Here is a 24,422-nt window from a genome sequence, read left to right on the forward strand (position 1 = left end):
ATTAACAATATGCCCAGAAATGGCCATAATAGATCTGGCCAGATCTGCTCCCGATATGGCCTTTTCGGCCATCAATATGGCCAGAAATGACAATACCAGAGCCTCCTGGTGATGGTGGGCTATTCCCAACAACTTCCGTGGACCTCCCGCGACAGCCAACTGTGGTTTGGCCGGCGACAAGTGGGTGGAGGTGGTGGTTGGGTAAGTTGAAATTTGTTTTGATTTCAAGGGTAATTTTGTCCAAAAAATTAATTAATTGAGGTAAAATGTAAAAGCAAGATTAATGTAAATAAATTTAAAAATAAGGGTATTATTGTCATAAAATTTTATTAATAAGAGATATAATTGTAACAAAAAAAAAAAAAAGATTACCTTGGTAATTTTATAATACCTAAAAAAATAGAAGTAATCAGTTCACCTCAAATATCATCGATAATAACTACTATTGATATTTAAGTAATAAAATAATATAAGATAACATAACTCCTGACCAAATGCCTTTTATAGATCATGGAGTCAATTGTCGATAGCCATTAGATTGGTACTATGGAAGTGTAGAGGACATAACATATATCGCGAAACATATTATCTCTACCCTTCTTACATTATAGTTAACTTTAACTCTCGCCCAATTTCAGAACCCTATTCTTCGAAGCTCTCTGGCACTATCGTTTCACAGGTATGCTCTCTTGTTGTTTAAACCTCAAACCCTATATCTCTTTTTTTAGTACTTTTTTTTTTATGAAAGCATCAAATTTATTTTTCAGTCGGGACTGATTCGGGGGAAACCAACTCCAAATTTATATGTTTCTTACTCTCATCCTTGAGAAAACCCTAATTCTCTGAAAAACGTTCTCTCTTCAATCAAGAAACTAAACTTTAACTTAATTTCAAAGAAACTAAACTTTAACCTAATTTCAAGAAATAAAGCACTAAAAGATCGTTTCCTCCGAACGGTTATTCTCCACCATACAAACAAGATCAAGAATACCAAAATTTTAATAATTCGGCATTCTATCTGAAAACCTTTTTTTTAGTTATTAAGACATATGTCTGTACGGCCGCAATGTGCAATTTAAGGGATCACTAAAGGTACAGTTTTTTAATTTTAGTTTTAATTTCAATTTCAATGACTGGGTGACATACATATTGGAGTGGAGGTGCATCCACTATATTTTCATACTGAAATTACGTTCATACAATCAAAAACATTCAAATTTTCAACCAAATTTAAAAAAAAGAAAAAAAAAGAAAAGGAAAGTGAGACCAATTTATTAAAAGTTTTCTTTTTCTCAAATTATGTTACGAAATGATTTCAGGGCTTGTAATTGTAAAATTCAATTTTTAATTTTCATGTTTAGCAATTTTCTTCTTTGAACAATTTCAGAAAACATTACTGGATTTCCCAGAGTGAACATTTAAATCGAGCGAAAGAAAAGAAATCTAGTTTTTTATTCCTTGTATTCATGTGTGATAAAAGTCTGACTTTCATTTGTTCTTTTATTTTCTCTCATCCTTCTTGTTTTGATTTTGTGGTAATTTTTTTATATAATATGTCTGATTTCAAGGTTTATGATTTTGAATGGTTTCTCAGGAAAAATGAGCAGCCGTGCGAGCAGAACTCTTTATGTCGGAAATCTCCCGGGTGATATCCGTGAGAGAGAAGTTGAAGATTTATTTTACAAGGTAATGCTTTTGTTTATTATTTCAATCTTTTAGAACATGGACTTATTTTTCCAATATATAAAATAAATAAATAGATAAATAGAACGTGAAGGTTGTGAAACTTGTTTGATATTATTATGCTCTTAATTTTAGCTTGTGTATTTTTTGAGTTGGAATGCTGTCATAATTCAGATTGTGTACTTGATATTTAATTGGTTTGATAATATTCATCTTCTTATAATTAGTTTTAATTTTATTTTATCACAGTATGGACCTATAGCCCATATTGATCTGAAGATCCCACCAAGGCCTCCTGGCTATGCATTTATTGAGGTGGGTTTACAGACATTTACCCTTGGCTTTTTCTTTTTAATTTCTTTTTAACATTTATTGATCTTGTTTTGAAAACAATGTTTATCATAGTTTGAAGAGGCTCGAGATGCCGAGGATGCGATTCGTGGTCGGGATGGCTATGACTTTGATGGGCACCGATTACGGGTTAGTTATTCTGTAATGTCCGTGTATATATCATGTTTTGATTAGTTGTTACTTCTGTAAATCTTCTACCATGTGCACCTTTCAGGTGGAACTTGCGCATGGTGGGCGAGGACGTTCATCATCTGATCGTCATAGTAGTTACAGCAGTGGTCGTGGACGTGGAGTATCCAGGCGCTCTGAATATCGCGGTGCGTCATCCATTTTATGCACCTTTTGTTGTATGTTGAGATGTATATGATATGACTGAAATTTTTTATCATGTAGTGTTAGTCACTGGATTACCCTCTTCTGCTTCGTGGCAAGACCTTAAGGTGAGCTTTCTTTTTTTCTCTCTGGTTTAAATGAAAATTATTCGTTTTTGTACTTGGTAATTTTTTTTTGTTACATTTATTCTCCCTTCTTCTGCCCCTTGAGTATGTATCCTTCTTGAATGTGTCTCGTTACGCCTTTGCATGTTTATGTGTGACCATAGAAGTGCTTGCTTTTTTCTGATCCAGTCCTGACATCATGATGGCAGGATCACATGCGTCGAGCAGGAGATGTCTGTTTCTCCCAAGTTTTTCGTGATGGTAGTGGTAAGATATTTAGGGACATGCTTGTCTTGTACTTTCCTTTGTATGTTGTGATAGGTGTCATAACTGGGAATGGCTTTTTCAGTCTTCTCTTCCCTTTATCTTGCTTATGCTCCTTATGACTTTGTTCGAGAAACCTATTTGTTATTACTAAAATTCTCATGGGTAGCAACTTTTTAACTATTGAAGCCAGTGATTGCTGGGTTATTATTTAGTTTTTCGTGCATTATATTTCTTATAACTTTTGTAAAGATGTCTAGGTGTTTTTCTATTTATGGTGATTGTTTTGCAGGCACAACTGGAATTGTGGATTACACAAACTATGATGACATGAAGCATGCAGTAAGTTATCTTTCTCCGATTATGCAGTAAATGACAGTGAATGTCATCCATGGCCTTTGATTTCATTGATGCATAAACATTTTTCTGGTCTGTTTCCAGATCAAAAAACTTAATGACTCAGAGTTTCGGAATGCATTTTCTCGGTCCTATGTTCGTGTAAGTTCTGTATCTAATATTTGGAAATCTGAGTTTATTGTATTTTTTGTTTTGCATTTTGCTTACCATCTTCTTGGCAACTAGGTAAGGGAGTATGATTCTAGGCGAGACCACTCGCAAAGCCCTGGTCGAGGCCGATCTTTTTCAAAAGACAGGAGTGAAAGCCGCAGCCGTAGTCGTAGTCGTGCTCGAAGTTACAGTCGGAGCAGGAGCAGGAGGTTTGTTCATGTTATTTAATTTAAGAGTATTTGATATATGTGCTTGGACTTTTTGTTAACATTTTGGACTCAATTCAGTAAGTCTCCTAAAGTAAACCATTAAGATAATGCAGCATAGTTAACATTTGATATAAGATTATCAATTTGGTATGCACTTAGGGTTGTTTGTTAACCATTAAGATAATGCAGCAAATCTCCCAAAGCCAAATCTTCGCGTCGCTCTCCTGCTAGATCTAGATCGAGGTCTGTTTCTTCTCGCTCTCGCTCTGGATCAAAACCACGATCTTTGTCAAGGTATGCTTATTGTTATCTTTCATTTATGAGCGTTGGTCACTTTGGGGTTTGTTCTTGGTTCTGAGGAGGATACTTTATTGTAATCAGTTGCTATCTGAGACAGTTCTCTAATATACAAACTGTCCTGTTGATTTTTTTCTGCCTTAGTGCAGTTGCATAATCCTTTTGGAATAGAGGGTTTTGTAGACATAACAAATTTGTATTGTTATGTCATGAAAGCTAATTTCTATTTAAAATTTTAAAACAAATGGAAGAAAAAAATGGTTCAATGACATGGAAGACCGGTTCAACAAGCTTACTCAATGGATAATTTGGTTGTGTCTTGCATTATCATGCTATACTGAAATTCTCTAGTTTTTAATTAAAAAAAAGTATAAAATACATTCTCGCATTTCCTTCCATACTGATTTCTTTTTGTTTCTTAAATTGGAAGATACATTGGCTGTTATTTCACTGCACAACATTCACATTATCATGCTAATGTGAATTTTTTTTTTTTTTTCTGTAATTTATTAAATTAATTAACTGGGGTCTAGGCTGCTAAGTTCTATATTCTAGATCAACAGATAGCTTAATGTTTATATTGATATAAATTTGCATAATTTGTGGGATTGCAAATAATGGCTTTTCTGTCCTTTTAATAGCTTCTATTTTTCGCTAAAATTGTTTGACTTCACATTGATAACTATCTTCAAATTTGAACTGGTAGTTTTAGCTTACCATCTCTTTGGAGAAATGTTTTGCTCATATCAATAGAAGTATACCAACATTTCCTGAAGTGCACTATATAATCTATTTACCTCTAGGTTACATGAAGTCTTATTTTTGGTTATAAGGATTTTGGTGGAAAAGAATTCTTTGATTTATTAGTGTATTTTTTGGGATATCACTGGTTTTTTAATATCAACTTGTAGTTCTCATGTGTGGAATACCATTTTTGGCTTTCATGCTTTGTTCTTCGGTAGATGGGGCAATTGAGAAAGAAAATCCAGTGTCAAACTATCTTCAATTTGTCTCTTTATTGTATGAAAGTTGGCTTTTTTTTTTCTTCTTGTTTTAGATAATGGATATATGCTGCGAAATGGGGATTGGATATTAGGACTTGATGGAATATGGTTCAATTGCCTGCAATCTTTTGGTTGTGGAGGTATGCTTTTTTCAGATAGGAAACTTTGGAAACCTTCATGGTGTCTCTGTTCTAATACGATTAGCATCACAAATGTCCATGGGTGCTAGATTGGGAACAAAGGAGAGAATGGATTGCAATAATAGAGCTGGATTTCAGCGAATTAAGTGCCACTGGGATCTGGAAGTCACCATCAGTGAGCGGTAGAAACAAATTCATTGTGATTTTCTGCTCCAACAAAATTGCCAAGCTAATAGGATGTGCTATCTGGATTCTCTTGGATTTTTTGTGGTACTATAGGGTGTAAGGGTGAAGCATGCCCCTCTGCCACGGGTGTCTTGAAAATGCAATATAATTCATAATTAAGATTTTTTTTTCTTGTTAATTTAGGTGTTATGTGTGGGTGGGATTTTATTATTACAGTCTGATATTTTCTTTTTTTGTGACTTGCTTTTTCGTTATCCTTTTTGATATGGTAAATTTTGTTGTGGAAGAGGCCCAAGGTTCTTGGATGACAATTCTTAAAAGGAACGTGTGGATTTTAAATTTGGGTTGTTTCTGGAACTTTTGCAGATCTCAATCAAGATCAAGATCTCCATTGCCTCCTGTAAGTGACTTGTTGACAGTTTTTAACCTTTCATTATTGGACCTTTGATCAAATTTCTTGTGGCTGCTTTTACTGGGACTGTTACACTGTATTAACACATTCGTTTCACAATTTTACCGATTTCCAACTGCTTTGAATGTGCCATGGATAGAATTTGAAGTTTTAAATTGATTTGACTTGTTATTTCTCTCCTTTTCTTTTCCTTTTTGTTTATTCTGTAGGGAGTTAAGATTTGGCTTTTTGCTTGAATGGACTCATTTTTTTGGTTGTGATTGCTTTTATTGTTCTTATTATGATTCATGTATCTGTATTGGTACTGTAACGCACAGAAACGAACGAGTAAAAGCCCAAAAAAGCACAGTGTTAGCAGGAGCCCCAGTGGAAGCAGAAGCAGGAGCAGAAGCAAGAGTTTATCCCGGTCCATTCTTCAGCACCATTTTTCTTTTATTTAACACATGTCCGTTTCATTCTGAGGATTAATATAATCCTCTATTCCCATTCTTAGTTATTGATATGCTAATATTCTCTTTCCATTTGTTTATTGCAGGTGAGAATGGTGTTTGGTGATCTGTGGATGCTATGGATGTGGGAGAAGTTTCATTTTGCCTTAGTTGTTGTATGAATGGTAATTTGGAATCCTTATTTGAAGCAGACTTGTCTCTCTTATTCTGGATCATTGACGGATTTGAAACGGTCTTTGATGTTATTTTGACTGTTAGATTCTTGAGCTTTTTCTTACTTTGAGGTGTGTTGGAATACTTGAATTGAGGTAAATTCTCGCACATATTCCTTGTGGTGGTTTGGTGTGTTGTTGATTGTTGATGTATGTCTTTTGGGGATTTTAGGTATAGAGTTGCTATGGTAATGATACAGGATAAGGCTTTAAAGTTGGTCCGACTGGGAGTGACCAGTTTCTTATGGACGTATTTATGTTGATAATACAGAGCTCTTAAATTTTCAAGAAGGCTGATGAATTATTTGTTTTGCGGATGAGCTTAACCAGCAGTAGCTGTTTAGTGGCACTATCGGTTAAGTTTCATGTAAAATAAGATCTAGTTTTCACCTTCTTCTCTTATTTTACGTGGCTTGTAGTTGGGAGTTGCGGCGTATGTTTTCTCGCAACCAGTCATCTAGATGGAAATAATGTCCTTATCTTTTCGTGACAAGACTGATAAATGTGACATGAAATGCTGCACACAAGGCGATGTGTAAGTTGAATGATCTGGTCCCAGTTCTCAAGTGGTAGTGTCTGTTTGTGGCCCTAGTTTGCCTTTGTCATTCATCAATTCGGTTGCGCACCCACCATCGCCCATAAATGAAAAAGACTGTAATTCTATCTAATTATCTGAAATCAATCCAAGGAAGAGAGGAACCACTAGACTTAAAAGGTGTATTAAAAAATAAATAAAGGAAATTGAACGATTAAGATCCATAATACAACTCGTAATCAAACGATTATGGAAAAGTCTTAACTCGGCTCGCCACTGCAATAGACTAGCATGAAATCTCGACAAGTTGCGTCAGCCTGTCTGTGAGCAGGAACAGAAAGTTTTTCGACCACACATGGCGACAAATTGAGTATTCATACGTTACTCATCCAAAAGCGTATACGTTACTAAACCTCCAACTAAACAACAAAATATAAGGCCACAGACTCTCGTCAGTTCAATAAAATTTTAACCAACCTGAACTTCAACCAAACAAACCCAAACCAAAAATAATGTCGGAGACTGTATTCTCAAAACTCTCCGACGATGTCATCCTCAACATATTCTTCAAACTGGAGGACGACCCAAGAAACTGGGCCCGCCTGGCCTCTGTCTGCACTAAATTTTCTTCTCTTATTCGTAATATTTGCTGGAAGAACAAGTGCTCTAGGAGCATGCCCGGCGTTGTCGCCGATCTCCTTTCCACTGATTCGGCCGCTCCACTGGACCTGTGGTCGTCCCTCAATAAGCTTTCCGTCTGCTGCCCAGGCCTCCTTCACTCTGGCGTTTTGTTAGAGAACTCAGATTTCGGCCTCGAGCGTGAGCTGGGCCCTGATGCAAATTATCAAAGTTCTACTAGGATCCAATCAGCCACTCCGTCAACCGACACTGGCTCCAGCAATCTAGAATCTGGGACTCTTCCTGCTGATTGTTCCTGGTCACTTTTTGACGATCTTTATTTTGACACTGTTTATAATAATTCTGAGGCTCAAGATGATTGTGGGTTTGTTGTTGATGACGTTGCAAATTGTGTGGCTGAAGTGGGTCTCGACGTTTCTTCTGGTAAAAAGAGGAAATTTTGTAGCAGATCGGTTAAGTCGCATTTGGCATCTGGGGTTTGGAATTTGAGTCGTGAGCAAGGCAATAAACTTCTTGCCAGTAGATTTCGAGGGGATTGTTTGTACATTTCTGACTGGCCAGGTTGTGTTCACACCGAAGAGAAGCGAAATTACATGCTTTTTAGAGGCATTTTCAAGAACTTTAAGCGCTCTCGTGTTTGGAGAACCATAAACGATGGCAATCGGAGCAAAATTGATATCAGTTGCGCATTTTGTCCGTGTAAAGAGACCTGGGACTTGCATTCTGCATTTTGTTTGAGAAGGGTTTTTGGGTACCATGACGATGGTGAACCTGTTGTTAGAGCTTATGTGTGTGAAAATGGCCATGTTTCTGGGGCCTGGACAGAGTTGCCATTGTACACTTGATGCTGTTTTTCACTTGCTTGGTATTGTTATAGTTTCTCTCAGTATTTGTATTTCTTTGCTTCTGGTTTTATTATGTTATTACAATTGCAATGTTTTATTTGTTAAATTTGCTTTGAATTCTAATAAAGAAATGTGTGCTTTTAGCGTTGGTCAATGTGTTATAGGTTTTCTTTTTCTTTTCTTTTTATGAATTGTTGATGAACTCTGTGGGAAACACTCTTCGAGATTATGATGATGGGTAATTAAATTTTTTAACCGGTTTGCAGCGTTAGTAATATTCCATACTATCATAAGATTTTTCTATTTATATCAATGGAAGAATTTTGATGTTATGAAATGTTATAACTTATCATCATATTACATCTCTGTATATAGATCTCTTTTTGGTCTCCATCTGCTTGACTTTAATATTAGTTCAGTTGTAATATGCTGGTCAGAACTTATGGTAGTTGAACAAGGCCTTAATGTTGTTCTATTTGTTTTACTATGATAATGCAGGACTGGCCATCTTGTGAAGTAATATGCATTTTATTAAGATATTGATTATCTGTTACTGCATTTTTTAGGTTTCAATGATAAATTTCTAGTAAAAGATGGAGTAGCAAAAATATGCAGGCCTGAAGGTTTTGGAAGCTAAACAGTTTATTTTATACCCGTAAGGCAGTATTACTAGTGCATTATCCTCAATGAAAATGCTGATGAATGCATCTTTGTTCCATTTTTATGTTTGTCATTTGTGCATTTCACTTATAAGTACTCAACTTCAGATATCAAAATTCAGTTTTTTGTCAATTTGCCATAGCCTCATTAATGTGGTTGTGCACGCCTAATGTTGTGGATTCAATAATGTGATATCTCTGGTTGATAAGATTTCCATTTGTCGTGTGCACAAAAGTTATGATAGAATGAAGATAGGAAAATAATACCTGGTAATTGGATTGGGGTGGGGTGTAGTAAATTCTTTCTAGATACACTGTAACTCCAGGTTACCGACTGTTTTTGGTCTAGTCAAACTAGTGAAATTTTCGACTGCAGAACATTGTCTTTATTTCTTGTTTTTGTATGCTCCGTATAGGATATGATTGTTGGAATTCTGTTCTTTGTTTGTTGCCTGTAAAATTAGTTGTAGTACAGGGAGGAGAGATAATAAGTTGATGGAGAATGATGAAGGAATGATTTGAATAGATATCACTTCATCAGTACGAATGTAAGGAGTTTGAACTTGAATGTAGTCTCGAGTCCTATTCTGTATTTACTGCTACATCTCTTGATTGTTGGGAAACTATCTCATGCTATATGACCAATGGCTCAGGATTATTATGAATGATATCAACTTGTGATGCCTTAGATTCTGACTATAGGAGTCCGCTAAATAGGTTCTTATGCTATAGAGACATTTCTGCTTCCAAGTCAGAAGCTCATCATGTATGTTCTGTCAATTGCCTTGTGTTATTGATCGGAATCCCAGTACCGTGTATATAATTCGTGTTCAGGCGAGAACTGTAAACGTGCACGATAGCTTGCTCATCTTGACCACCTTATCTTATCTTATGATACCGTAAATAGGTTGAGTGTCTCACAATTTGCTTTTCTTATTTTTTTATCTCAATTGTCAAGTTTCTAATTAAGAGCAGGAAAACGAACCAGACATTTGACGTTGAAGCATAGGTGAAAAATGTTGAATCTATGTATGTGAAAAGGAAAAGGAAAAGGACAAGAGTCAGTGAGTTACAGATAGATGCTTGTGTTTGTTACAGATGGCGCTTTTCTTGGAATCTGTACCACTTAATAGGTATGCATTGTCATGGCTGCACAGAAGCAAAGCTGCCAAGAATGTTATTTGCCTCACTCCCTTTCAACCGTTGGATCCGTTATGCATCAGATCAAACATGTCGTGTTGCTATTACACATTAAAAAAATAATGCCCAAAAATAATGGTTGGTTGTTGAGATTTCTACACAAGTTATTGCTCAATCCCATTGCACAACATGGGAGGGCAAGCTCTGTGAATTGAAGACAAGAAAAAATAGAAGAAAACAATTCATTCTTATTTTTATAATTATTAATGATGAGGAAGTTTAGTTCTGATATGTTAAATGTTGAGCTGCAATTGTCAATGAGGGGACCCTTTTTCGATATCAGTTACGGGCTCTATTTTTTTTTTTTTCAACTAATAGAGTGTTCGAGTTAAATTACATACATCTCAATTAATCTTTTAAGACTTTGAAACTATCAGTTGGATAAAAGATGTAATAGTTATCTCAATTAACCACCATAGGGCACGGGGATCTCATTTTCTTTTACCTTCTTTGTTCCCATCACTGTTAAGGACGATAATTTAAGCATCTAATTATCACTTTGTCATGATAAAAAAACAAGAGAAAAATAAAATAGAGAGTGAAACCTAGCCTTTTCTCCAGATATACATATACATAAATCATAACGACTACGTGCAGATTTTTTATTGTTGAACAAATACGTCAAAAAACAGAAGACAGGCCCCCATCAGTCTTCTGGTCCCATTCCTAAAGTGGTCATGGACGAATTTGCACTTGGACGGTAACAGATTTGTCTGTGTACTAATTAATTCCCATAAAGAAGCAGCACCAAGTGTTTTGGATACGTCTAACTCTGGCCTCTGCCTCTGCCTATTCAAAGCCATTTACTTTGCTCGTAAAATATCAGCACGAAGCATTGATTCCTCTGATTGCATCACAGTGAAAAAATGTTTAGACTTTCTTTCTTGCTAATTATTCTGCTTCATTTAGCAGTAACAGGGCTTAGCGCTGATGAATTCAGTAGACATGACTTCCCACCTAGCTTCATTTTTGGCTCTGGCACCTCAGCTTATCAGGTCACTCACTTTTACTTCATATATTTAGCTATTTATTTTATTTTTAAGTTTATACATAGTAAAATAGGCAAAATGTTTACTAGAAAGTTCATTACTTTAATCATAAAATTTATTTTAGAAAAATAAAATATAAAAATCATACAATAGGTGGAGGGAGCAGCAAACGAAGATGGGCGGACTCCAAGCATTTGGGATACCTTTGCACACGAGGGTATGTTTTCTTAACTTTTTGGATTAAAAACTCTACTGAAATTGAATATGCCAATACATAATGTGTAACATACTTGAGTTTTGTTGATTTATGTTAAATTAATCACCTTTAGATACAAGATTTGCATTTTATTTGGGGGATTAGACAAATTTCAAACGAGTTTCTGGAACACTATTGAGGTCTGTTTAACCTGCTACTCATCCTTATTATTTCACAGAATCATCACTCCTCATTATGGTCATTCAATATCTCCCAGTGTAAATATTCTAGGGTGTGGTTAAAATTTAAAAGAGAATAGATAAGTAATTTATGGATCACTATAGTCGAAAGTTAGCTTGAAGCCAGAGGAGACATAGCATGTATGTTCTTCAATCAAAAGTATGTTTCCGATACTTGATTTTCCACCTCTCAAAATTCAGGGAAGGCACAGGGAGCCACAGGAGATGTAGCATGTGATGAGTATCACAAATACAAGGTGTATACATGGTGCCTTATATATGCCGATTCTTTCTATATAACTAAGTCACAAATTCAAATTTCGTTTATCCTTTTTTTGTTTTAGATGCTGTAGCTTGATGGTCTGTATGTAACTAGTTATTCATGTACTTTTGCAGGAAGATGTGCAACTCATGGCGGACACAGGCTTAGATGCCTATAGATTTTCCATCTCGTGGTCAAGACTAATCCCAAGTACAATTTTGAATTGAGACTCTTAACGACCAAATAAGTACTAACCAATATTTGATTAATCTCACATATTTATCCTCGTGTTATTTCTCTCAGATGGAAAAGGACCTGTGAATCCAAAGGGTTTACAGTATTACAACAACCTCATAAATGAACTAACCACCCATGGTGAGACCCAACTTTTCATCAATAATGTCTTAACATCAACTTTTTTCTCTTCACAAATGATAACAGATAGTGTCTTGGAAATATCTTTGTTTTGATCACGCAGGAATTGAACCGCATGTTACGTTATTCAATTATGATCTTCCCCAGGCTCTTGAAGATGAGTATGGAGGATGGATCAATCAAAGAATTGTGTATAATTCTAAACCGTTTGTGATTGGTAAATTGCCTAGCACCAAAAAAGTTGATTGACACTACTTGAATCATCTCTATGCGAATGCAGGAAAGACTTCACTGCTTATGCAGAAGTATGCTTTAGAGAGTTTGGCAACAGGATTTCATATTGGACAACCGTAAATGAGCCCAATGTATTCGTGCTTGGCGGTTATGATCAAGGATATGTGCCACCTCAGCGGTGTTCTTTTCCATTTGGATTCAATTGCTCCAGAGGCAACTCCACCTCTGAGCCATACATGGCACTTCATCATATTTTGTTAGCGCATGCATCAGCTACAAGACTCTATAGGAACAAGTATCAGGTAATATCCAAAAAAAATTATATCATGTGCTTTTCCATCTTTTTTATGACTCAAACAATCATATGATCCAACAAAAAGAATATGCCCTTTCATTTGCATCAAATCCTAAAATAAAATTGTCTTTGCATTAAACTTAAATGTTGTGCCTACACACATTTAATTTTTAGATGTCAGTTTAGGCCATGTCTATGCAAAATAGATTTTAATTGCAACACACAGTGGTGCAGGGCAAGCAGCATGGTTATATAGGTATCAGCATCTACGCATTTGGGGTAGTCCCTCTAACAAACTCAACAGAGGACGTAATTGCTACTCAAAGAGCCAGTGATTTCCTAATTGGTTGGTAAGTTAAGTATCCTGCATAACATAAGAAGGGTTTCTATATATTGCTTTTGGTGGTATTTATGTAACCTGGGTTCTATCTCACATTTGTTTGGATTCTATGATAATGTCACTTCCACTTTGCCCTTAGTTGTTCTAACTTTTCTCGGATTTTTTTTTTTTTTTTTCCCTTTTTAAAGGCCTTAAGTCTTTGTCTGCTCATAATTCTTATAGACTAGCATGTTCTTTCATTTTGTACCCTTTATTTAATTAGTTTGTGTGCGGCATTGCAGGGTTGCACATCCATTGATGTTCGGAGATTATCCCGAAATAATGAAGAAAAATGTGGGCTCCAGACTTCCAGTCTTCACCGATCATGAGTCCAAGCAGGTTAAGGGTTCTGCTGATTTCCTGGGATTGATACACTACAGCTCAGTTTACATCAAAGATAATTCCAACAGTCTGAAGCAGGAAGTCAGAGACTTTAACGCAGACATGGCAATACAGTTAGTTAACAGTATGTTCTTTACATATTAGTTCTTCACTAAACTGAATGATGGCTGCATTCACTTAGTACTCAAGTTGATTTTCCGTTGAATGAAGTTACCAACCAAAGCTCAGGCTTAGCTATTGATTAATTTCATCCAAGATTTCTACTTGTCGGTTATGATCACCACTCATTTTACATAGCATATAACTCATTGGAATATCTTCTGGCTACTTTAGAAACTATAGTAATTGATTGATTGTGTTTGTGGCAGCACTGCCGGATAATACATCTGCATATGAGGTGGGATTTGAAATACATAATTTAATTATTGGCTTAGTTTAGGTGAGTTAGCTCACTGTATTTCTAATTGGGATTGTTTTATTCAGTTCCCTGTACAGCCCTGGGGTTTGAGAGGAGTGCTGGAGTACTTTAAACAAGTTTATGGCAATCCTCCTATTTACATTTATGAAAATGGTCTGTCTCTAAATAAATAGCTCTGCCTGGAATAGATTTATGCATCAATTTGATCAAACACTTGTAAATCATTCTCTTTTCGTCAATAGGTCAACGGAGTCTGCGCAATTCAACATTGGAAGATATGTCAAGGGTGAAATACATACATGCTTACATTGGGAGTGTGCTTGATGCTGTGAGGTATGCAAATCTTTTACTTTTATCAAACACCTTTTTTTTTTTTTTTTAATTACATTACAGTATAACCTAACTCCCTTTTTTGTTATCTGTTTGAATCCGTAAGAAATGGATCAAATACAAGAGGGTACTTTACATGGTCGTTCCTAGATGTATTCGAATTGCTGGATGGGTATGGATCCAGCTTCGGGCTGTACTATGTGGATTTGAATGATCCTGGTTTAAAGAGATATCCCAAGCTATCTGCCCATTGGTACTCCCACTTTTTGAAGGGAAACATGATCAATTCAGATTATGTTTTCAAACTCAACAATAATTTATCTACTCTTTGTCATACCCACTGCTTTCAGTAGCTCTAGATACATACATCTATGTAATCCTAGAGTTACTCTTCTTAGTTGTTATGCTGCTTCTCAATAAACCAAATTCTACGATAACAGTATTCCTGTCAATAATCAGTTTGCAATATTTCTCTGTTTACAGTTATTAATTGATTCATTAAACTGTATGCATTAACAATGCCACGTATTTCTGCAGAAACGAATTATTGTTGGCGTTATTTTTTAGTATTATTTTTTTTCATCACTGAAGGTTACAGGATGTGCAGATTGTTGATTCCTCATTCTTGTAAGAGTAAACGACATTTTCCCACCCAGGGTTTGGCGAATCCTGGTTTCATAAATTGTAGATTCCACTCTTAAATTAACAGAAAATTGTTTAATCTAACAGTTAAAAATGTAAAATGTTCATTTCAAAGATAAAAATTTTAAAACAACCCTTCACTTCTGAAATTCACCCCACTGAAAAATTTCAAAATAACATTTCACTTCTCAAATTCACCCCACCGATGATTTCAGGCCATTCCAGCCTGTTTTCGGCACAATCGACCGCTCCCGATATCACTATTACAATTCCCTCAACCCCTACATCAAAACCCCTAACCTCTCCGTCTGATTGAACCCCCTAATCGTCAGCCGTCGCTTTTAATGTCAATTGGCGTTTCATCCAAATTTCAGCAGGTCACGGCACCGAAAACCACCCCCAAGACCAATAATAGCATCACCGGCTTCCCCCCACCAAAACCCCCAACATCGGCAACTGCAATTGTCCGTTGATTGTCGCCACCTTTCTCTTAGGTTTTCGCATTTTATCGCCCATTTCCAACCAAATTTCAACACCTCGCCGAGATGCAATCAGGTGAAAAATTTAGGGGTTTTGGTGAGGAGGATAAGGGGATGCTGATGGTGGTGTCGGGGAGGTCTAATGGTGTCGAAATCAGGTCGGATTTTTGGCTTGGCCGAGATCTCCTCTAGGGGTTATTTGAGAGAAATTTGAGATGTCAGAGTTATTTTGAGAGAAAAGTAATGGTGTTAATTTAAGGGTGGGAATCTGCGATTTATGAAACCAGAGGTGAGAACTTGCAGATTCGCCAAACCTTGGGTGGAAAAATGTCGTTTACTCTTCTTGTAATAAAGTTCTGTAAGATCCCATAAAATTACCAGAGATCTTATATTCAGCCCTCATTTAAACCATGGTTACACAAATTTTGATGAACGAATTTAACAGAACCATGGTCTTTTAATTGAAGTTCTAAAAAAGAGAATTTTCTCTCCCACGTAGAATAGACATAGTATTCCACGTGATGTGAATGCGATGATTTAAAGAACTTATCAAATCATTTATTGTTTATAGAATACAAAGTTTAAAAAAGTGATAATAATAATTAAAGTAACAAATAACGTAACAGTGCTATATTAAATTCACATTGATCATCCAAAACTTGAAATACAATTGGGAATATGAATATCAATGTACAGAGTTAAAGGCTTAACCCTTTAATTTGTGTTTAATCATTAATGAAACATCCGCCCGCGAAATGGCGAGCCTAATGCAATGGCGGTTGCCCTCTCACTCCAACTTCAACTTTGAAGATGGATCGTATCAACAGATTAAACTGAAGACCCGCAGGAAAATATCTGAAAAGTGGAAACAAGTACAAATTGCATTTGCACCAATACTTTAACTGCCAAAACGTTGAGTTTCGGGGGCCACAGGATAAGGCAACTTTCCCAGGATTTACAAAAATGGACAACAGTTTCAGGGCAATTATGCCCAAAATTTACAAAAGAAGAGTTTCACAGTTCACATATATAACCTTTTAAGTTCCAGTCATCAAGTTCGGATGCGTGCAATTCACGCAATTTTCTGACAGGCAGGATAAATGTTCAAAGGTTTTTGATCCCATCCTCTTAAGAGGAGTGCCTATGCCAAAAGCTTCCTGACCTGTTCCCCGAGTCTGAGGCCCCACTATTCTGATGAAACGAACCCCAATTTGAGTCTCTTATTACACCAGGGAAACGAGATAACCTCTCTCTTTCCCATACATGAAAATGATTCAAAAACGGACTTTCTGCTTCTTGTAGGTTCTGCCCCGATGAACTTGGCGGAAAGATATAGAAATTACCATTCTGATCATGTTGGGGGGGTGCTGGCACTACTGCAGGCAAGCTCCTCGGACCATCAAATCTCCTCAAACCTGGCACTACAGGTGTGGGCAACCCTGCTGAAATGCTCGACTGCTGCTGAGGAAGGAAGGAATGAGAAGCGTTTAGAGCAGTGCTGCCAGGATGACGAGGAACGACTGAGGAAACAAAAGAGCTCCCAGCTCTAGGACCAGACCTGAGGAAGTACAGGCATGCATGATTAGCATTCCAGTGATCAACAGGCATAAAGGAAAAAGGTGGGGTCTTTTTGTGCCTCTTGTAAGTAATATATGTCCTGTTGGATACGGTGAAGACATCATACTATTCCGAAATATGTGAAACATAATAATAGTAAACACAAAGGTTGCAGGTTGTTAGAGGTTATAATCAAAGATTGATAAATGCATCTCACTATTTATATCATTCAAGATATGTCACCTCCAAAAACATATATCTACAGACTGGCAAGAAAAAACATCTATTGATAGAGAAGAAGAAGGGAAAGAAAGAAAAAAGAAAAATAATTAAAATCAACCTTACCCAAACACTGGCAGGAAAATAAGAAAAAAGACAGTCAAGCTCAACCTAGCCAACAGCTTACCCATGATCAAAGGCAAATGGATGTGGAAAAGATCTGGACATTGTTACAGCATCAGATTCACCATGAGAAGATCTAAGCGTGGCAGGTGGAAGAGAAGCCGGATCAGCACCGTTTATATGGCTACTGGATATGGCGAAAGGGGGGGAATGACGACCCCAACTATGGTACTGGATGGCAGGAAATGCATGGGGAGGAAAAATCTCATTGTGTCCTGATGGACCATTCCAGTGATAATTTAAAAGGGGATCATCAACATTATTGCTAGATCTCGAGGTTGTAGGCGGAATTGGTCCGACATACGCAACGTATGAATGAGCCATAGATGCTGCTTCTTGTTCAGCGAATAAGGGATGGTGTCCCCGTAGGTCATGATCTATATGGATAAGATATTTCATTTCATGTGTAACAAAGTTGGCTAGGAAAATTTTATCAGGAAAGTAATTCAAAAGTAAATATCTTACATGTAGTTGATGGAGGTTCCACCTCCCTGAAAGATATAAAGCATAAATATGTCAGAAATAGTTCAACAGATGTCACTATGAGAGGAACTGTTAAATGGTTTCAGAAAAAAGTAGACGGGGAATGCTTTTGAGACAAGCATAACAAGTTCTCTTTGTTTCTACAGTTTCAATAAACAATTTCAACATAGAATTGTAAAAATCCAACACAAGAAAGCAAGATAAGTAGCACCAAACAAAAGTAAAATAAAACACAAGATTGAGGTAAAAACAATCTAAATGAACAATCAACCCAAAGAGAATCTGCCATGAATACATGAAAACTGATGGCCAAATCCCCACCTAAAATCTACAAATTTACCATTCAACAGTACACATTTTCCCTACTACAGTAATATTACTCTGATTGTACTTCTTTTCCTTGAAGGTGATGAAGTTATAGAAAACAACAGTATATGCAACTCAAAAATGGTAGCAACAGAATATCAAATGTAAAGGAAATTGCATGAAGGGAGGCGTTGCTTACTCAAATGATGATCCAACTCGTGCCAATTCACCAAATGGGCACCAGTGAACTCTAAAGGGCTGCCACAACAAATTAGATGAGTAAGATGATCTCAATCACAAATATCATGAGCAAATTTGCACTTTTTTTAACTGTCAGCCAATAACTTCCAGAAATAGCACAAAAGAATGCACCCAAAGAATCAATGTAATATTACATTTACATCCTCCTAGTGAAGGAAACAAGATATAGCCTTAAGAGCCTCTAGTCTCAAAAAAAAAATGAAAAAAAACGAAAGAAAGAAAGAAACAGTTACTGATATACCAAGAATAATTTAAATCACCATTAAAATCAAGTAAAACTGTGAACTTGTTAACTCTTGGAACATACTAACCTCAAAAGATATTGTTTTCAATAATATGAATGGAAGAAACCGTCTAATGCCAACTAGAGCAGGTAAATCTAACCTGACTCAGATGTCAGTGAATATAAAAACATAAATTTAAAAATGGAACTATGAAGACAGAAACAAACATAGAAGCAAATGATAAATAAAGGAGCTGCCAAAGTCCATGGTGCAAAAAACAATCTGTAAAGTTTTTGGACCAGAAGGCAAACCTCAATGCCTGGCCCAATGTTATACATTGCATTGGCATTAGGAGTTCTATTAGGAGTCTTTTGCCATATCTCACTGAAACTAGAAACTTCTAAACCAGAAAACTCATAACATCATGTGTTTGAAAATAAATACATTTAAAAATTTTACATTCTTTATAGAAATTCCAAAGCCAAAAGTCAGGACTTAAAGAAACTGAACATGTAGAGATAAATTGGCCTGAGACACAAATGGCGTTAACCAAAAGACAATTCAGAATATATAATCAGCCAGTACAAAATGCACAAACAGAATTTTATGTCTTATATAGAGAACAGAACACTCCTAGAGATAAGACAATCCACTTAATTGTGTTCACCGTTTCAAAATAGAGAACAGAACACCACTTGAAACAAGACAATATGCTTAATTGTGCTTACCATTTCAGAATAACTTAGATCGTAGAAGTCTTCATCGGGTATCCAGTCTTCCATGCTAAACTCAGGAAGTGAACGAGCAGAACCATTGGCATACAACCACTGACCTTTTTCAACCTTCCGACAATTTGGGCATTGCATAGCTCCCTTCATATTAAATGCTGAACCAATGCAATCTGCAAAATAGAGGACAATTTACAGCTACAATTATGCATCACAAAAGACCAATTGTAATACATGCGAAATACTAGTCAGATAAGTGGAATAAATCTAAATGCATGGATGCGTTGAGCAAGCATCATAAATACAATCTCCACCTAAACTCTTTCTATGTCCTTTAAAAGAAACAAGGCCGGTCAACAATTGCGCAGTTCACAGTCAGGAAACAAATTAAAAATAATAGCTTCATATGAACGCAGTGTAGAATTTAAAATCTCAATGTTAAGTATAACTTTAAACTAAAAGTACCACTGAGATCGGTGTTGTATCTGCATACAATATGAGTGGGACACAAAGCTTATCCAGATTAAAATAATTTTCATATCTCAAATTAAAAGCAGCAAGAAGATAGAAACAAAATCTATATTTCTAATGTTCCATTATGAAAAAAAAAAAAAGCACCCCCTTGATTCTCACAAAAGATTGCCATATTGACATTACCATACACCATGAGTTTTAACCAAATAAAACAAAGTAGTCATGTCAATAAAATTAAATAAAGCCTCACTGAGTTTTCAAAAGTGTCACAGGGATCAATTTTCACCAATGATGACATCTCTATGTCCCTAAATTAAGAGCATTTTGATTTTATGGCCTTCAACATTATCTCCATAACCCTTAAACCCAAGCCTAATCACATTCCCCATCATGTTCTTCGCAAATGGAAACATTCAACTCTGATATATTTTCTCTTTGGCCTTTGCAGTCTGATCGCATAACACCACAGAATCTGAAATCTAACACCAATTCGTTGTGACTTATTCAAATTATTGGGACTGAAAAAACGCAAATCCTTTACAGTATAAAAAAGTCACAAGTTTTCTCCACCCATCAATTCGCACCATTTATAGGCATTAGCAAACCTTTAAACACTTATACGAGATCTCACTAAGACCTATTGATAATCTTCAGACAATCCCAGTTATAATCACATTTTCATCCCGTTTATTTTCTCCAACACCAGAAAGTTTTAAATACTCACCCAATTTCCAAAAATTGAAAAATTAATGATCGACAGTTAACAGCAACTACATTAAACGGGAACAGAATTGACATGCAAAAATCATTAATTGCTGCACAAAATAAATATAATGGTCAACATGCATGTTAAAATCAGAATACCCAAAATTGAAAATAAAAAGCTGACCGAGATGGAATTGATGGCCACAATGGAGCTTAGCGGTGGATCTGGTACCATTATCAGAGACAGAGTCAAGACAAATCGAGCAGGAAACCAAAGAAGAAGGGGGCTCAATAGCTTGATCATCATCATCATCATCACCAGCAGCAGCGTCCATGGGAGGACGACGATGAGTGGTCGTGGCTATAGAGCCCACCATGTTGTCGTTCGTCCACCAATTGAGACNAAAATAATGATCGACAGTTAACAGCAACTACATTAAACGGGAACAGAATTGACATGCAAAAATCATTAATTGCTGCACAAAATAAATATAATGGTCAACATGCATGTTAAAATCAGAATACCCAAAATTGAAAATAAAAAGCTGACCGAGATGGAATTGATGGCCACAATGGAGCTTAGCGGTGGATCTGGTACCATTATCAGAGACAGAGTCAAGACAAATCGAGCAGGAAACCAAAGAAGAAGGGGGCTCAATAGCTTGATCATCATCATCATCATCACCAGCAGCAGCGTCCATGGGAGGACGACGATGAGTGGTCGTGGCTATAGAGCCCACCATGTTGTCGTTCGTCCACCAATTGAAACCCAAAAATTACAATCCTAAGCGACAAATCTGAAAACTTTTATGCTCTTTTTTTTTTATCTCTATCCCTATATCTATCTCTGTCTGTGAACCCGAAATCTATCTGTGTTTCTCTTTCCGACCTGTCAGATTACGTGGTTAAGACCTTACATGGACTGCCTTTGAATTTAATATCATCAATTCATCATCATCAAAATGGACGGTCTCCTTTTTTTGTTTCATTCTCTTTTTTTACATTCTAAATAAAATACTTTTGACTATACGTTAAGTATGTCCTGAGTTAAGCGACTCCGTTTTAACCGCGAAGCTTCTATGTTCTATCACAATTTTACAACTCTTTTTTTTTTTTTTTTTTTTAAATTTTGATAAATATTCTATTAAGGCTTCATATATTATGAATAATTTAATTTCTTTTCTATTTTAATTTATTTATCATATCTTTTATCTTATTTTAGGAAGATTATTATTAGCTTTAGGTTATTTTAGGAAATACTATTATTAGTTTCATTCCTAATTAGGGCTTCATATATTTTCCTTATTATATTATATTTTGATTTATTTTTCCTAATTTTTAGGAAGATTGTTATTAGTTTTAATCAAACTAAGATTGAATTGAAAAACTCTCCTTAAAGATAATATTATAATTGGATATTGTCATTTTATATATTTTGATAAATAAAATTCATTAGTTTTTAACATATGGCCTAGACATTATCATTCCTTTGTGATTTCGTGGTCAAATTTATAACAACAAATCAAGTCATAAACGAGGGATTATAATGATAATGACAAACAAAATAAATCCCGAATTTCACACTATAATAGAGATCATTGATAACTTTGATTTTCATAGATAAATTTAAATTCTCTAAGTCATAGTTTTTTTTTTTTTTTTTTTTTTAGCAATCGAAGTATTCAAGTCAGCTTACATGAATCTCAACTAATCTCTAGAATTCATTAAATACCTTACAAACCTAAAGGACTAGATAAACCACAATATTATTGTGGTAAGTAACCTCAAGGTTTGAATCGAAAAACTGAAGAAAGAGAGTAAATTTTTTTGACCGTCAAGCCAACCCCTCAACTTTAAAGCCTAGAGTTGATATAATTCAATCCCTAGTGAAACTCCGTATTATTGGTATCCTTAGGCCATCCTTATGGAAGTTAGGGTATAAGATATAAAATGTTATTATTATAAGTGGAGTGGTTGGAATTAAATTAAAGGGTTGATTTGCTTCCATCTTCAGGCAGGCTGAAGTAGTGGTAGTGGTGGTGTGCATGTGAAACTTGTCATGTTTATGAATTCTCAATTTAGAGTTTCATTGAGCATCATATATTTCTCCAAGCCAATAACATGTTCTATTACAATTTCGATAAATCAAAAAGTTGGCTATCAAATTATTCTGCCCATGTGTAACCAAGCATCACTGAAAGTGTTACTTGTTCATTCATCCAACACGAAAACAAGGCAAAGTGGTGAACACCAAGGAATTCTAAAACGAGTATAGTAGCCACACCCAGATTCATAACTAATACTTTATCAAGCTGATGACACTGAAGAGAAACAAAGCAATATCTTCATGCTATAATCAGCAAACTAACCGTCCACACATCTCTGTTTATAGCATAAGAAATAACATCAATGACTTAGGAAATATCTGTATAAATTGTTTGAGGGACGTTAACTCTAACCAAACATTTCACAGTTTATACAAAGATGAGTTGAAATTATTATATATATATTACATACCAAACTGCAAAAGCAGTGGCAAAATAAATTACTCAATCAATACACATCATATCATATATAAATATAGTCAATTTTAAAGGTTGCATACTTATTCAAGCACTACAAGACAAGGGCAGCCGGCTTCTGGGTTCGCTAATTTAGCTGCTGGTAAAGTGTCTTAGTGTTTGATTTTAGGCTTCTTCACAATTGTCACAGTGCAGTGAGCATGATGAGCACAGTAATCACTTACGCTGCCCAGAACCGCCCTACAAAATCATTTAAATCTTGGTCAGAACTCATGAAATTAAGAATTAATCAGAACAAATTAGGCTGATCGGCTATCACAGAAATCCCTACTTCTATTGGAAATATATGCAAAGAATCCTTATTTTCCAGTAAAAGGACCCATGGAAGAAACAGTGATCAATCTCTTCCAACATTTCAAAAATACATTTGATCTCATGGATTAAAGGGTTTATACAATATATTACTGCAAACACGAAATTAACTAAAAATAGTTCACAACTTCGTAAAAATTAAGCAACAGTAATTGAACTCCAATCAGACAATCAGAAATAATGTTGAGGGAATTAAGCAATGGATGATACTTACCTTTTGATAGCTCCATAGCCATGACTACCCACAACCAGAATAGAGGCATGGTGTTTTTCTACAGCCTCACACAGCACATTCCTAGGATCTCCTTCTATAGCTTCCAATACTACCTCACTCACCTGTACACGCGTACGGACCGCATCCATCAGTAATTAAATCAACGATCATAAACAACATAAACCACAAATAAACATGTATCTTACCAGTTTGCTGATGCAGAATTCCTTAGCCTTTTCCAAAACCCTGGCAGCGATTTTCTTCAAATCCGACTCGACATATGGCAAAACCTCGGCAGCTCCTGCAACAATTATCTTACTATCAACATATTTCTAAATGAAAAATAAAACTAGCGAAGAAAGTAAACATTTTTTCAAGAGAAACAAATTATTAGAAAGGTAAACTAGTTCAAAATCACAACTATAGATTCACAACCCACAATCATCAAGAACAAAAACAAACTATTTCCTAAGAACCAAAAACAAAATACCACGGAATCCATTTGTAATTACCGGTCAATACATAGAAAATTATCAAGGAATAGTTAATTTATTTTGAAAAAAATATAATTACCAGGTCCAGCGAGACCGACAACAGAAGAAGGAAGAGGTTTGGCGTGAACAACGACGAGCTTAAAAGGAGGATTTGTAGGGAAATTTGTGAAGAAGTGATCCAGAGTCCACTCCAGCGCGTAAAAACTGTGCGCGCTATCGTCGATTCCAACCACCATCGTTTGTTTCTCAGAGGTCGCCATTGAAAATCCAGTCAAAGTTACAGAGTTTGCTACGATGAATGATCAAACAAACTGAGTGGTCAAATTTTCTGAATTTATAGAGGCCGGAGCTGAACAGAGCAAGTGAACCACAATTTGTGATTGGTTATTATCTAAAGAAATAAAGAAGCCATGTGCTAAAGCATGTGCAATCATTGGCCTTCTCGGCGGAAGTAAAACGCGGTCGTTTAAG

General features: G+C 35.8%; 5 protein-coding genes across 12 annotated transcripts; 3 read left to right on the forward strand and 2 right to left on the reverse strand.

Moving 5' to 3' along the window:
• The first annotated feature begins 574 nt into the window (after positions 1-574).
• LOC116119829 (serine/arginine-rich-splicing factor SR34-like) lies at positions 575-6,373 on the forward strand. 6 transcript variants are annotated; one of them, XR_004126453.1, is made up of 16 exons: positions 575-679; positions 1,595-1,686; positions 1,933-1,998; positions 2,089-2,163; positions 2,249-2,351; positions 2,428-2,474; positions 2,681-2,738; positions 3,028-3,077; positions 3,177-3,233; positions 3,318-3,451; positions 3,641-3,745; positions 4,806-4,892; positions 4,982-5,162; positions 5,366-5,478; positions 5,808-5,896; positions 6,026-6,373. XR_004126453.1 is itself a non-coding variant. In XM_031405751.1 (14 exons), the coding sequence occupies exons 2-14, from the start codon at positions 1,600-1,602 to the stop codon at positions 6,027-6,029; spliced, it is 909 nt and encodes a 302-aa protein (XP_031261611.1). In that variant the 5' UTR covers positions 575-679; positions 1,595-1,599; the 3' UTR covers positions 6,030-6,373. The 6 variants fall into 6 exon arrangements, 2 of the variants coding, with proteins under 2 accessions (XP_031261611.1, XP_031261612.1); XR_004126452.1 differs by having other exon boundaries at positions 4,806-5,162; XR_004126451.1 differs by lacking the exons at positions 4,806-4,892; positions 4,982-5,162.
• A 726-nt stretch (positions 6,374-7,099) lies between these two features.
• Positions 7,100-9,885, forward strand: LOC116119839 (phytochrome A-associated F-box protein). Of its 2 annotated transcripts, XR_004126459.1 has the most exons (3): positions 7,100-8,190; positions 8,737-8,825; positions 9,788-9,885. XR_004126459.1 is itself a non-coding variant. In XM_031405768.1 (2 exons), exon 1 carries the CDS (start codon positions 7,199-7,201, stop codon positions 8,168-8,170), a length of 972 nt encoding a protein of 323 aa, XP_031261628.1. In that variant the 5' UTR covers positions 7,100-7,198; the 3' UTR covers positions 8,171-8,190; positions 8,737-9,108. The 2 variants fall into 2 exon arrangements, 1 of the variants encoding a protein (XP_031261628.1); XM_031405768.1 differs by lacking the exon at positions 9,788-9,885 and having other exon boundaries at positions 8,737-9,108.
• Positions 9,886-10,794: 909 nt separating this feature from the next.
• LOC116119844 (beta-glucosidase 11-like) lies at positions 10,795-14,456 on the forward strand. The gene is made up of 13 exons (XM_031405775.1): positions 10,795-11,024; positions 11,172-11,235; positions 11,655-11,710; positions 11,850-11,925; positions 12,019-12,090; positions 12,194-12,281; positions 12,371-12,626; positions 12,854-12,969; positions 13,241-13,464; positions 13,709-13,737; positions 13,824-13,911; positions 14,001-14,091; positions 14,195-14,456. Exons 1-13 carry the CDS (start codon positions 10,896-10,898, stop codon positions 14,439-14,441), a joined length of 1,536 nt encoding a protein of 511 aa, XP_031261635.1. The 5' UTR covers positions 10,795-10,895; the 3' UTR covers positions 14,442-14,456.
• A 1,795-nt stretch (positions 14,457-16,251) lies between these two features.
• Positions 16,252-21,250, reverse strand: LOC116119845 (E3 ubiquitin-protein ligase RFI2). 2 transcript variants are annotated; one of them, XM_031405776.1, is made up of 7 exons: positions 21,119-21,238; positions 20,534-20,752; positions 19,171-19,343; positions 18,157-18,215; positions 17,634-17,659; positions 17,173-17,545; positions 16,261-16,767 (listed from the first exon to the last, which is right to left on the reverse strand). In XM_031405776.1, exons 2-7 carry the CDS (start codon positions 20,724-20,726, stop codon positions 16,338-16,340), a joined length of 1,254 nt encoding a protein of 417 aa, XP_031261636.1. In that variant the 5' UTR covers positions 20,727-20,752; positions 21,119-21,238; the 3' UTR covers positions 16,261-16,337. The 2 variants fall into 2 exon arrangements, with proteins under 2 accessions (XP_031261637.1, XP_031261636.1); XM_031405777.1 differs by lacking the exon at positions 20,534-20,752 and having other exon boundaries at positions 16,252-16,767; positions 20,900-21,250.
• Positions 21,251-22,804: 1,554 nt separating this feature from the next.
• Positions 22,805-24,348, reverse strand: LOC116119846 (universal stress protein PHOS34-like). The gene is made up of 4 exons (XM_031405778.1): positions 24,031-24,348; positions 23,664-23,758; positions 23,458-23,579; positions 22,805-23,111 (listed from the first exon to the last, which is right to left on the reverse strand). Exons 1-4 carry the CDS (start codon positions 24,209-24,211, stop codon positions 23,024-23,026), a joined length of 486 nt encoding a protein of 161 aa, XP_031261638.1. The 5' UTR covers positions 24,212-24,348; the 3' UTR covers positions 22,805-23,023.
• Positions 24,349-24,422: the final 74 nt, after the last annotated feature.

Source organism: Pistacia vera, unplaced genomic scaffold (genome assembly GCF_008641045.1).
Source record: "Pistacia vera cultivar Batoury unplaced genomic scaffold, PisVer_v2 Contig908, whole genome shotgun sequence".
Lineage (NCBI taxonomy): Eukaryota > Viridiplantae > Streptophyta > Magnoliopsida > Sapindales > Anacardiaceae > Pistacia > Pistacia vera.